This window comes from Xenopus laevis, chromosome 2L (assembly GCF_017654675.1).
Source record: "Xenopus laevis strain J_2021 chromosome 2L, Xenopus_laevis_v10.1, whole genome shotgun sequence".
Taxonomy (NCBI): domain Eukaryota; kingdom Metazoa; phylum Chordata; class Amphibia; order Anura; family Pipidae; genus Xenopus; species Xenopus laevis.
In genome coordinates, this window is record NC_054373.1 from 31,158,799 (window position 1) to 31,173,056 (window position 14,258).

At 40.3% G+C, this 14,258-nt stretch overlaps 1 protein-coding gene across 1 annotated transcript in view; it reads right to left on the minus strand.

The window, feature by feature from the left end:
* Positions 1-11,439: 11,439 nt before the first annotated feature.
* Positions 11,440-14,258, minus strand: part of cpd.L (carboxypeptidase D L homeolog) — a 45,332-nt gene continuing 42,513 nt past the window's right edge. The window contains exons 20-21 of the mRNA XM_018246080.2: positions 13,243-13,342; positions 11,440-12,057 (exon numbers count right to left, since the gene is read on the minus strand). Coding sequence (XP_018101569.1) covers positions 11,831-12,057; positions 13,243-13,342 — 327 coding nt within the window. The 3' untranslated portion in view covers positions 11,440-11,830. The remainder of the gene's footprint in view (positions 12,058-13,242; positions 13,343-14,258) is intronic.

Below are 14,258 nucleotides of genomic sequence, written 5' to 3' on the forward strand. Positions count from 1 at the left end.
ATTTGCACCTGTTAGCTGTTCTGGACTCTGCTAAAAGTCAATTAAGTGAGAAACTTTTTTCTTTTTCTGGCTGTTCAGTGCAGAGAAAAGAGGGACTTTCCAGTACAAATGAGGGACTGCGGGTTGAGCTGTCAAAAGAGGGACTGTCCCTCCGAAAAAGGGACAGTTGGGAGGTATTGGCATTTTTCATTTACTTGAGGCATTTTAATTTGATCCCACACTCTCTCTGCTCCAGCCTGACTGAATTCTGCCCAATATCTCTCTGCTCCAGCCTGACTGAATTCTGCCCCATGTCTCTGCTCCAGCCTTACTGAATGTTGCCCAATATCTCTCTGCTCCAGCCTGACTATATGATCTTTCTAAAAGCAATGATGATTAAATCATTATACTAATACTACAGTATTTGTAATTATGAGACTACGCATCTTAACTAGAAGTGATGAATAACTGGGCTGTATCTCTATATGGGTATCTGAAGAGATAGCACAGAAGTGTTGAGGCTGTAACCTAGTGTAAGTGCGGTTGCTGGATCATTACAGGATTGATTTATCTAGATTTTTCTGTAAACCTAGGTCTACTTGCAGAGATAAGATCTGGTTGCAGGGGTGCACTTGTCATAAGGCAAGGTAAAAACCTCACTTAAGATCGCACTGCCAAGTTGCAAGTTACCAGAAGTGGCAAAAAAGCCACTACTTGCACTAAAAAACCTTCTAGTGTAGAGAGTGCAATTGCGCTGCCTGCACTAGTGATTTGCCCCCCCCCCACACACACGCAACAAAGGTAAGAGTGGTGGGGGAGAGGGGCAGCATTGCAGCGGCTGCCTCAGGGTGGCTTTTCAGCAGGAATCGCTCCTGTCTGATTGATAAATATAAACACACACATATAGACATAGGAGGGAAAAATAGCTTTCAACAAATTCGTTCAGTCACCTTCACCTGTGTATTGTGCTCACTCTCCAGTCAGGCCACAACAGGAGACCCACAGACAATTTCATCAAACGTAGGCATGGATAGAGCACATAACTGGCAGACTCTGTCGCAAATAAATATTTATTGATTCACGACATGTTTCGGATCACTTGAAAAAGGATCCTTGTGATTTGAAACATGTTGTTATTCAATAAATATTTATTTGCGGCAGTCTGCGAGTTATGTGCTCCATCCATACCTACGTTTGCTGAAATGGGAGTGAAAAAGACAGGGAGGAAAATAAGATAGGATTAGGGAGCAGGAGGGTTTTAAAAATGGGGGAGACCATTGAGTGTCAATATAATTGAATACATTTTTCTAATGACAATAAAAATAAACATTATCCTTTCCTCCCATAAGGATTCAGGAGTGGTACAGGGTACAGGCTGCACAGGGCCCAGTCCTCACTGCCTGTTTGAGGGAGGTAGGGGAATTGCAGTTCAGTAACAACAACTGCACTTTTGTTACTCAGTATAGTATCTACTCTGCACCTTTCTTTCCTATGATCCCTTGCCACTTGCAGGTGACAGTTATGAATGATCTCCATCAGCACAGAGACTTATGTACAAAAGTGTATGTCTGTGTAGAAAAGTGACTAATGTACAAAAGTGATTACAGTACAATAAATTCTCACTTTGCTGTTCCTGGCCAGTAATAGGAAGAATTAACAGAAAGCCTGCGCCGTTAGTCCTCATTAGGTGTTGCTTGGTGATTCAGGCTCTCCTCATGATCAGCACAGACGCCCATTAACATGATCAATAGTCCCATTCAGGCATCAGCAAATCAGAGACCAGTAACCCATTCATTAGCAGCACAGAGCTCTGCATTTTCAGGTCCAAGTTCTTTGTTGTTGCCCAGTGTCTTGCAGACTTGGTTGCACCCTTTCCAAAGTGTCTACAAATCAATTCACAGTGCTGGAGTATTCCATGTAATTTTAGGGGCCTCACCTTAGTAACTGTGTTCACTGTCATCATCATCATGCTCTGGTTACACCTGTCCATATACTGAACCTGTGAATAATGGGGGGGGGGAGGAGGAGTTGGCATGTTGTAGATACACAGCAGAAAGGCCATTAACATTCTTACGTTATTACAAAAATGCAAATGGGTATAATCATTAAGCTGCTGCTTGTCCCCATGTGATGACCCTTGGTTGGATGTGGGCCCTGGAGCTGGGTGAGGTACATGGGGGAACCCTGGGAATAAGCAATAGAAAAGACACTACCTCGTTGTTTAAGGCATAAAGTGGATACCTCTACTCACATACCATGCGCTCAGTTATGCCCAGAAATGTGACTTTTTAATGTATGGCTTTAATACAGTGTGGGAACAGCTGGAATGGGGAAATAAACTCACACACCCCTTTATTTTGTGCTTCGGTTTGCCAGATTTATGCCCAGAATTCCCTTAATTTGTTCTCTTACTTTCTTTCCTCATTTGAGTCGCTCACTTTCTGCCCTTCTTTCACATTTCTCTTTCACCCTTACGTCTCTAACTTCCCCAGTATTTTCTGCTACTTCCTATTTACCCTAAGGTTACTGGATGACTTGAAAATGCATGGTGCTGGGCTGCATTGGATGGCATTTAAATTAAAATGCAATCAGTGTGGCCCTTCTAGGTGGATTTTCTAAAGAGTTTGATAAAGAGCCAGGATGTGGCTTGAAATGTAACTGTATCTTTTGGTCGTAGCCAAGTTACAATAATGGCTTTTTTATTCATAAAAACGGTGCTGTCCATTTTCGAAACTCTTCTAGGAGGATTTTCTAGACATGTCCTTGAATTTACACATGATCTGGTAACTCTAATTTACCCTCAATCACTTCTCATCCTCACTTATACTGCCTTTATCTCTTTTCATTTACTAAATCCCAAAACCTTTGACATATTTCCACTTTGGCTGCTATTTCCTCTGGCGTGCCATGGTCACAGTCATTTTAACTCTCAGTAAAACCAATACCATTATACCCCTGCTTGAATAATTACAAGATTACATACTTTCCCATTCATGGCACATATAGCTATACTATTTTATTATGAGATACCAAGGCAGAAGGAAAGATCTAAATCAGCTGCCATTTGATGACGGACACCATGGTGGTCCTGTACAAACACTGGGCAAATTTGCACCTGGGCAGTAATCCATAGCAACCAATCAGATTATTGCTCTCAGAGCTCAACCCGCAGCTGGCTTAAAAAACGATAATCACTGATTGGTTACAACCCAGGTGCAAATTTGCTCAGTGTTTATAAATTACCCCACATGTCTTTTCAGATATATTGGGCCAGCAGAAACCAATTGCACTTTAAAGTGGAGCATACTGGCCCAGGCAAACAATTTAGGATTTTAATTCACTTGGAGGGGGACTAACATATTGCCTCCCCTCTATCTTACCTTGCAAGAACCAAAAATGAAGGAGCTTCAGTTTCCCTTTTTAGCTCCAGAAATTAAAATAAAAACTTGGGTTTCAAACAATAGGCAAAAAGTAGGTTCAGCACAAACCATATTCATTGCACTCATGTTAACTAGGGGTAGATCAACTTTTAGCATGATGTAGACAGAGATAATTCTGAGAGAACTTGCAATTAGTGTTCAAGTTTTCTAAATTATTTAGTTTAGTTTTTCAGGTCGAAATTTCAATAAAACTGTAGCCTGGAGAAAGAGGGACAGAGCAAGACAGCAAATACTGGTATGGGACCTGTAATCCAGAATTCTCCGGACCTGCGGTTTTCCGGATAAAGGATCTTTCCATACTTTGGATCTTCATAGATAATGGGGTTATTTATCAAAAGGTCGAATGTTAAGAGTTGTTATACCTCGAGTGAACTCAAATGAACTCATAACTTGAATGGTATTTTATTTAAGAAAAAAACACGATTCTGTAAGTTCGAGTTGTAAAGCCAAAAAACATCAATCAAGTTTTCCAGTGGGAAAAATTTAGAATCGCTTGCATTATTCAAGTTTTCAGGCAAAAACCAGAAGCTGTTAATAGCCTTCATGATGTTTGGTTTTTTTCTAATGGTTGAAGGGACATCTGCCATTGACTCATACATGAACTCGACAGGTTTTAAATGGTGTATTTTCGGATTCAAGCTATTTCCAAGGTCGGGGTAGAATTATTCTGGAAAATTTCGAGTTTTGTTTAACGTGAAAATGTGAGCCATGACCAAATAAATCAAGTCCAAAACTCGAACTTTCGTGGCAAACGCAACTCACACCTTAATAAATAACACCCTGCATCTACTCAAAATATATTTAGACATTAAAGAAACTCAATAGGATTGTTTTGTCTTTAATAAGAATGAATCATATCTTAAGCTTGGATCAAGTATAATGTACTGTTTTCTTATGAAATAGAATAAGAAAAGACATTTTAAAAATCTGAATTATTTGGATAAAATGGGAGTCTATGGGAGATGGCCTTTTCAGTAATTCGCAGGTTTCTGGATAACAGATCCCATACCTGTAATTCGATAACCAATTGAAAGGCTGCTAAGGAACAGACATCCTGTATTATTTTTTATTTATAAAATGGTAAACCTTATATTTCCTCCATTGATAAACACGTTTCTAAAAATCCCATAGGAATGAATAGAACGGGCTTGAGTTTTTCTGTAGGGAATTGTGGGTAGAAGCAACTATACACACCGGGCCCCTCTGGAAGTTTGTTTAGAGGGGGGTCCCACACCCCGACTCCGAAGGGAATAAGAAAGAAGCCGTGACAACGATGGAAGGGTGTACTGCTGCTTGAAAGCAATACATAATTTAATTACAAGTCAAGTTCAAGAACAGAGGAGAGTTATTTCCAAGGACTACAAAATTTTATCACGATTCTCTTAACAAATGGTTTCCTTCAGTAATGACAGAGGCATTTCTAAGTTAAATTCATTGCTGTACAAAGTCACAACAGCAGCATGGCCGTTGCCCCTGTATCCCAAATCCTTCAGGTGCTGCAGTCACTGCAATAAGGCACTTCAGGAGTCACGATATATTGATATAGTAAAGAGAGAGAGAGATGGAAACTAAAGGTCCGGAGTGCCTTACTGGACATAATACTGCATGGCTTTGGCCTCCAATTCAGGGGGTGACTGAGAATTTCTCTGGGCAGGATGAGCTTATGTGGGGGCCCATAGACTTCATAAAATAACTACGAAAGAAAATTCTCTTCTTTTTGGGTAGGACTACACAGACGTTTTCGGCGTGATCCAATGCGATGCGACAAAACGCAAATCGCATGCAACGGAAATCAGGTAAGAGATATAAATGTCAGATGAAGTTGCAACGTTGATCCGATGCAACACAACTGTCGGATGCAGACGCAGCGTTGTGTTGCGTCAGATCAATGCTGCGACTTCATCCCACAATGCATTCACTTACCTTATTTTGACGCCGGCGTTTTGTCGCAGTGCGTCGGATAGCGCCGAAAAACTCCTTGTAGTCCTACCCTTAAAGTAGTGAGAATAGCCATTGATTCCGGACACAGAACATTCCTTCCCTGCGTAATTACATTTTAAGTATTAAAAGTACCAAGACAACATTCAGTTTCAGCCTTTGGATTCGGCCGAATCCTCTAGCCTGGCTGAACCAAATGCGAATCCTTAAAATCATGGGACTTTTTGTCCCAAAACAAGGAAGCAAAAATATTTTTAGCTATGTGGCTTTTCCCCTCCCTGATTTGCATATGCAAATTAGGGTTAGGATTCGCTTCGGTATTAACCCGATCTTTCTAGGGATGCATCGAATCCAGGATTCGGTCTTTTTCAGCAGGATTCAGTCGAATTCTTCTGCCGGCCGAACCAAACTTGCATATACAAATTAGGGGCGGGGAGGGAAATCACGTGACTTTTTGTCACAAAACAAGGAAGTAAAAAATGTTTTCCCCTTCCCACCCCTAATTTGCACATGCAAATTAGGATTCAGTTCTCATCCGAATCTTTCGCATAGGATTCGGCCGAATCCAAATAGTGGAATCGGTGCATCCCTAAGATCTTTCACAAAGAAAGATCCAAAATAGTGGATTCAGCGCATCCCTAATTAAAAGGCAAGTAAAGCAAAGACAGATTATTTTAACAGCTTTATGTGAAAGGCTTGGAGGGCGAGGGCTGCACAGGAGGAATTCTATAGGTAGGCTGGGCAAGGCACAAGGCTTACATGTAAGAGGCATAAGGCTGCTGGATGAGGGACATAGCACACCAGCTATTTGCCATAACACTAGCCCTCTAATAAAAGGCACTACATTCCTCCAGGTTCAGTTACCCATAGAAACCAATGAGATTTTAAACAGGTAACAAGTGAATGCAACCTGCAGATCCTTTTGGAAATGTTATGACCATCAGATGGCATAAGCCCAGTGATCTTTATATGAATTGATTATGACATAACCTTCAGCCCCTATATGTAGTATGTTGCATGACCAGCCCACGACAGAGAACACCTGGACAGCACTGCTTCATCACACTGAACAGCATCATGGGAAGATGGCGACTTCTTGTTGGTTTCTAAGAACCTGACAAATTGGACACTAAGTGGCAGATTTATCAAGGGTCGAATTTTTTTTAAGGTCAAAACGGGAGTTAAATCTCAAAAATCGTATTAGTTTTTTTTTTAAAAAACTCAAATTGAATAACTCCCTATTTGACAGTCATACTCTGGCCCTTTAAAAACTCGAATTTAAATATTCATCACCTAAAACCTGGCGAATTGCTGTTTAAGTCAATGGGAGACGTCCAGGGATCAATTTGGAGTTGTTTGCAGTCTTCCTGACATTCAAGTTTTTTGGCCAATTTAATTCATCAGTTTGAAAAATGCAATTTTTTTTTTTAAATGAATTTCGACTTGTCGAATTTCGAGTTTGTGAGTTTTTAAAAAACACATGAATTCTAAATTTGACCTTCGATGAATGTGAGGCACATTTATCTAAGGTCATATTTCGAATTCATGTGATTTTTTTCTTTTTTAAACTTCCATATATTCGAAATACGACGAATAAAAAAAAAAAAAAAGCGAAAAAAGCTCAAATCTCAGGAAGGCTGCAAACATCACCAAATTGATCCCTGGAGCTCTCCCATTAAGGTAAACAGCAATTCGGCAAGTTTTAGGTGGCAAATATTCAAATTCGAGTAGGAGTATGATAAATCTCAAAATTGGAATTTAAGCTCAAATTTAATTAGAATTTGAGAGTTTTGAACAAAAAAAAAAAATTGAAAATTCAATTTTAACTTTGACCCTTAATAAATCTGCTGCTAAATCTCCTGAAATGCTTTGCATTGTTTTAAAGGCACAATAAAATTGGGTCTTTCCAACATAACAAGGATGGGCCTGCGGATGTTGTTGAACTACAGATAGGTCCAGGGTTGGCAGTAGTTATCTGGAGAGCTACAGCTCTGGTGTTTTAATATAAAATGTAAATGAGTAGAGGGAATGCTCCACGCAGACATTAAAATGGGAGTTGTGGTCCTCTGTAGAATTTGTATGGCCTCCTGCCAGCACAAAGGCTTTATAGAATTCTTGGTATGGCATCATCAGTTTTTGGATAATCCAGCACACACGTTCACCTTCTAAATCACATAAGCCGCTAACTAAATGGAAATAACTGAATAGCAATGCATTAAGCTGCCTCTAAACTGTACAACAGAGGGAAAGCAAAAGGGAAGATAAAACGTATTTATAAATATTTATGGCTGAATGTTCCCCAGCACTAGGAATATCAGCAGCAGGACAGAGCAAGCCAGTCTGTGGCATCACTATACAAGACCAACTGCAAGCTGGAGCTGGAGAGCCACACACTGGTTGCTTGTTCTGTACATCCCTGGCTGGCACAGGACATCCAGTTGTTAGCATCAAATATACATGATAATAAATAAGCACAATCTTCAGATGTTTCAGCTCTGGTTGTTAGGCTTCACTAAAAGTGCATAGAGACATTATTGCCCCCTGCCGTGCTTTATTGCCCCATGAAAAATATTTTAATAGCAAAGACACAAATCTCATACAAATGCTCCAAAAAGGTGCAATTTTTGCGGCTATCCTGGCATGTAGGGCTAATGACATCTCCTCACCGGGAACATTGAGAAGTAGGAAAGTAAGGCAGTACCATTTGGCAGTTCATAGGGGTATATTTATCAAAGAGTGAAGTTAAAGATCTCCACAATAAGCTAGTGATATTCTGCTACTCTCCATTCAATTTTTAAAGGCGTATTTATCAAAGGGTGAATTTTCACTTTACCCATCGATAAATAATCTTTTAAAAATCCCATAGAAATTAATGCAATTTCACTGTAGCGGATTGTGGAGATCTCTCACTTCACTCTTTGATAAATATGCCCCATAGTGTATAAGTTCAGCAAACATCAGGTGCACCGAATCCAGAATTCGGTTCGGGATTCGGCGTTTTTCAACAGGATTTGGATTCGGCCGAATCCTTCTGCCCAGCCGAACCTAATCCTAATTTGCATATGCAAATTAGGGGTGGGAGGGAAATTGCATGACTTTTTGTCACAAAACAAGGAAGTAAAAAATGTTTTCACCTTCCCATCCCTAATTTGCATATGCAAATTAGAATTCGGTTCAGTATACGGCCGAATCTTTCGTGAGGGATTCGGCCGAATCCAAAATATGCATCCCTATGAAACTGCATCACAAAGCAACACAAACTATATACTATTTTCACAAAGTGAGGCTTGTACCACACACAATTTAGTTTGGAAAGCAGCCCCCTAGTTCAAATAATTGCGTCCTCATAAGAGAAACAGTAGTGCATATTTGGTTAAGAGCCAGAGGAGGAAGGGAATTATTGAAATATTACGCTGCTTACACTTGGGACGGGTTGGGCATTGCATTATTGGAAAGCGTTATGCCTCATGTAAGAACATGCAAAGTATAAAGCGACACTTGCATTTCTAAAACATGGCAACAAAAGGGTAACCATAGATTGTGCCGACTGTTTTGCTTAAATCTGGGGATTTTTTTCCCCATAAGTAATGTCTTACCATATTTCATGCCCAGTGTGCGCTGCCTGTGAGCAGCAAGAGATATCTGTGTGTTCAAAAAGCAGCCTCCTGCCTGGCACAACAGTGCTACACAATGTTCAATATAATCCATGCCACCTTAACTATTGAACAATCGTGGACAGACATCTCTACCAGAAGAAAATGCAGGAAATGTGGAAAAAATATGAAAAGCGCAAGCAATTACGCAAAATTATAGGTAAAATCTTGATTACATTATATCATGATCACTTTTAGACTTCTCGTTATCACTTAAATGATCAGCTAAAGCCCCTTACAGAAAAAATGGTTACAGCCCCCTGCCATTTAGCTGCTATATCAGTCTGGAAGTAGAGCTGCCCTATGAGCTAATTATCCCCGATGCGGTGAATCCTTACCTCCATTGGCAAGTCAGTCTACAATAATGCCACTGTACAAGCACAGAGCAATTGCACTGGCGCGTACCATGTCCACCAAAAATGATAGAAGTGTGAAAGATGGCTTGCATAGGGTAGGCAACCTACAAGTGGGGCATACATGGGCCGCTAGCAACAGCAAGATTTTCACAGATCCGCACACAGGGTTAGGGATCACTGAGCTAGAGAATGGCTAGCTACAGTTGATATAAAAGGACTTCTATATGAGCCAGTAGGACCACAAATCTTGTGACATAAGAAATCCTCCCTCTCCATGCTTCCTGTGCTAGCTCAGATTAATGTAATGAATCCACTGCACTCCTGCAATTCACTTGTACTGCACTGGTGCTGCTGGGCCTCCGTTGACCTGGCTAGGTCCCTTAGCAACCGCAAGCTTTTCACGGATCCACACACACAATTTTCTGCAGTTGATGAGCTTACTCCTTTTATTGTATTATCCTTATGACATTGATACTGTTGATAAAAGGGGTAAGCTCCCCAACTGCAGAAAATTGTGTGTGCGGATCCGTGAAAATCATGCGGTTGCTAAGGGACCTAGCCAGGTCAACGGAGGCCCAGCAGCACCAGTGCAGTACAAGTGAACTGCAGGAGTGCGGAGGATTCTTTACATTAATCTGAGCTAGCACAGAAAGCATGGAGAGGGAGGATTTCTTATGTCACAAGACTTCTGGTCCTAGTGGCATATATCAACTGTAGCTAGTCATTCTCTAGCTCAGTGATCCCCAACCAGTAGCCCGTGCGCAACATGTTGCTCTCCCACCCCTTGGATGTTGCTCTCAGTCACCTCAAAGCAGGTCCTTTTTTTGAATTCTGGGCTTGGAAGCAAGTTTTAATTGCATAAAAAACTAAGTATACTGCCAAGTAGAGTCTCCTGTGGGCTGCCAGTGCACATAGGGGCTACCTAATGGCCAATCACAGCCCTTATTTGGCACCGCACGGGACTTTTTCATGCTTATGTTGCTCCCCAACTACTTTTACATTTGAATGTGGCTCAGGGGTAAAAAAAAAAAAAAGGATGGAGACCTCTGCTCTAGCTTATCTGTTTTCCAGGATATCTGACCAACTGTCCCACTGCATTGGTCAGATTTAAGTGCAAACTAGACACAAGTGAATTCCTAAAGGTCTGTGAAATTCCTGATCCAATAAATGTGCCTATTAATGTTTCAGTTATATTTGTTTTGGCTTGTCAGCTTTGGAGCAATTTCTATTTAAGTTGATGGTTAAGGAGCCAAACAAATAAATGATCATGCAGCCTGGCCTAATACTGACCAGGTGTATGACAATAAAAAAAAATAAAGCTATAGGCATTTTTTGGGTCAGGAGCTTGAGTTTCTCTTGAAGGGTCAGGGCACACGGGAAGATTCGGGGAGATTAGTCGCCCGGCGACAAATCGCCTCTTCTTCGGAGCAACTAATCTCCCCGAACTTCCTTCCCGCTGGCTAGAATGAAAAATTGACAGTGGGATGGCACTCCTGGCACTTCAATTTCCAAAGTCGCCCGAAGTTTCCTCATGAGGCAACTTCGGAAAACGAATCGCGCCGAGTGCCATCCTGCCGGCTAAAATGTAAATCGCAGTTCGGGGAAGAAGAAGCGATTTGTTGCCAGGGCGCCTAATCTCCCAGAACCTGCCCGTGTGCCCTTACCCTAAATGGGCTGAAAACAAGAAAAATCCATTTGTCGTCTAACTATTGTCAATTTTGACAACAATCATTACAGTCTATGCAGGTGCCCGGGAGGAACATTTGTAAGCATGATGGTAATTCATTCAATTGCTTTAAACCAATTGGATGAGATAATGGATGCCCGTACCAAGACATTTGATGGGTAAACAATTGCTCACTTTAGAAAAACTTGCGGACGGATCCGTTTAAAACGTGTAAGCATGAAGTCAGCTTGTGGATAATGGATGTCAATGCCGAAACACATTTGCTGTGTGATCGTCGATAGTTAGCTCTGCAGGCTTCTTGGCTAAACATCCATCTTCTTTTTCTTGAGGCATCAATGATGAATGGGATTTATTCCGGCAGAAGACAAAATAAAGGGAGGAGAAAATTTGAAAGTCAACTTTCTGATGAGTAAGATGCATTAACAACTGAGATATCTGTGGGAGGCTCAGAAAAGCACCTGCCAGGTATTGCAATTAATCCTAATTATCTCACGATGGCCTCTGTGCAGTTCGTGTGCAAATTGGGAGGTTATCGACAATCTTTCACAATGAAAGTTATTTAGCACACATCTGGGCCCAGCCAGGCACACACAAAAATATATCATATACAAATTAAAGAGCACTTAACACAAAAGAGGTTCAAGTGAAGATCAATGGCAAATGTGCAGGTAGCATCTGCAACAACATTTCACAGCCGAAACAGGCAGTTCTTCCGCTCAGTGGTGGTCGGGTTTAACCCCTTGCTGGTGCTACCAGTCCAGAACTTGTTCTATGCATTCAATGCTTGCTGGTGTACAGAGTCTCTTCTTCGGTGTCTGTTTCATCCTGGAACTCATTGCTCAAAAGGGATTTTTTAGAGCCAGTTGACATCAAGCGGATCTCATCTTCGTACTCATCGTTGTGCTGCCGGAGTCTATGGAAACCATCCTTGTGCCGGTTGGATTTGATGGAACAAACACACCAGATGATGCAGGCTGTGAGTAAGAGGGCTGACATAGTGGCACCTGCAATATAAATTCATTTAGGGCTATAAATATGGCAAAAGAATCGTGCAGGTAGCAACTTACATACAGGGTTTAGAAAAAGAGCCATATAGAGAAATGAAAAGCAGAGGCAAAAATAGTTGAAATAAACAAAAATTTAAAAATTTAAAAAAAAAAGTTGTGTGTAAATGCAATTGTTATTAAAAGCAGTATAACTATTAAAGGGGGTTGTATGCCTTCCAAAAACTTTTTCCAGTTCAATGGTGTTCAGTTCAATAGCAACTATTGTATCAATTCTAACAGCTGCCTTTAGGGTAAGGCCAGACGAGGAGATTCGGGGAGATTTTGCCGCCTGGCGACTTATCGCCACGTCTTTTGCGCGACTATCTCCCCGAACTGACTCAGCGTCTCTTCCCCATAGGCTACAGCGCAAAATCGCCTGCGCTAATGCACACGCGGCGATGCGTTTTAAATAGTCGCCCAAAATTGCCTCAGGAGGCAACTTTGGTTAACCTTCAAGTTAACTTTTAGTAGGTTATAGAATGGCTTATTCAAAGAAACTTTTCAACTGGTCTTAATAATTTTTTTTTTATAGTCTTTGAATGATTTGACTTCTTCTCTTTCCAGCTTTTAAATGTGGGTCACTGAACACAACTAGAAAACAAATGCTCTGTAAGGCTACAAATGTATTGTTACTGCTACTTTTTATTACTTATCTTTCTTTTTTTATTCAGGCCCTCTCCTATTCATATTGCACTCAAATTTATGCATGGTTGCTAGGGTAATTTGGACACTAGCAACCACATTGCAGAGATTACAAACTGGAGAGCCGCTGAATAAAAAGCTAAATAACTCAAAAACCACAAATAATAAAAAATTAAAAACAATTGCAAATTGTGTCAGAATATCACTCTCTACGTCATACTAAAAGTTAACTCAAATGCTCAAATTAACAGAACTAATTAGAATAATTAAGTTTTATAAGTTCTATATTATAAATATTGTTTTTAAGCAGTTGTATATCAAGATGTAATTGTATGAAAACTGGTTGTCCTTAGTCATACATTAGTTGCTAACACAAGGAATGGCAGTTTATAATGTGAGTTAGCAACCTATCCTCAGGACACGGGCATAAAAACAGTGTTCTAGAAGCATTTCAGTACATGAAGTTGAAGACTTTTTTGCTCAATAATTATTCCACCATACCCGCAACAGTTACAACAAGCTCCCGTGGCAAGCCAAAGATACGGTTGTCCATATTGAATATTATTTCTATCGGACTTGCAGCATCATGTCGTATGAGAACCTAAAACAAAAGAGAGGCTTCTTATAAATATGTTCATGTTAGGCTAACATTAGGGGTTGCCCCTGTCTATTTTACCCTTGAGAGGAAGTTAAATGGAAATTACACTGACCAACTGTGAAAAAGGACAGAAGTTTTTTTTTACATCTTTTGCCAAACTGGAATGGTATTACAGGTATGGGATCCGTTACCCGGAAACCTGTTACCCATAAAGTTCAAAATTATGGAAAGGCTGTCTCCCATAGACTCCATTTTATCCAAATAATCAAAATGTTTAAAATGATTTCCTTTTTCTCTGTAATAATAAAACAGAACCTTGTACTTGATTCAAACTAAGATATAATTAATCCTTATTGGAGGCAAAAACCAACCTATTGGGTTTATTGAATGTTTACATGATTTTCTATTGTAGACATAGGGGCACATTTACTAAGCTCGAGTTAAGTTTTTTTTTGGGTACTTCGACCAAAAGAATAGGCTACTATCGACTACGACTTTGATTCGAACGATTCAAACAAAAAATCGTTTGACTATTCGACCATTCGATAGTCGAAGTACTGTCTCTTTAAAAAAACTTTGACTAGCTACTTCGCCACTTTAAACCTACCGAGCTACAATGTTAGCCTATGGGGACCTTCCCCATAAGTTTTCTAAGCTTTTTCTGATCGAAGGAAAATCCTTTGATCGATGTATTAAAATCCTTCGAAGGATTTAATCGTTCGATCAAACTATTTTTCCTTAGATCGAAGTATTTGCGGTAAATCCTTCGACTTCGATATTCAAAGTCGAAGGATTTTACTTCAAGGGTTGAATATCGAGGGTTAATTAACCCTCAATATTTGACCCTTAGTAAATGTGCCCCATAAGGTATGAAAATTATGGAAAGATCTGTTATCTGGAAAACCCCAAGACCCCCATC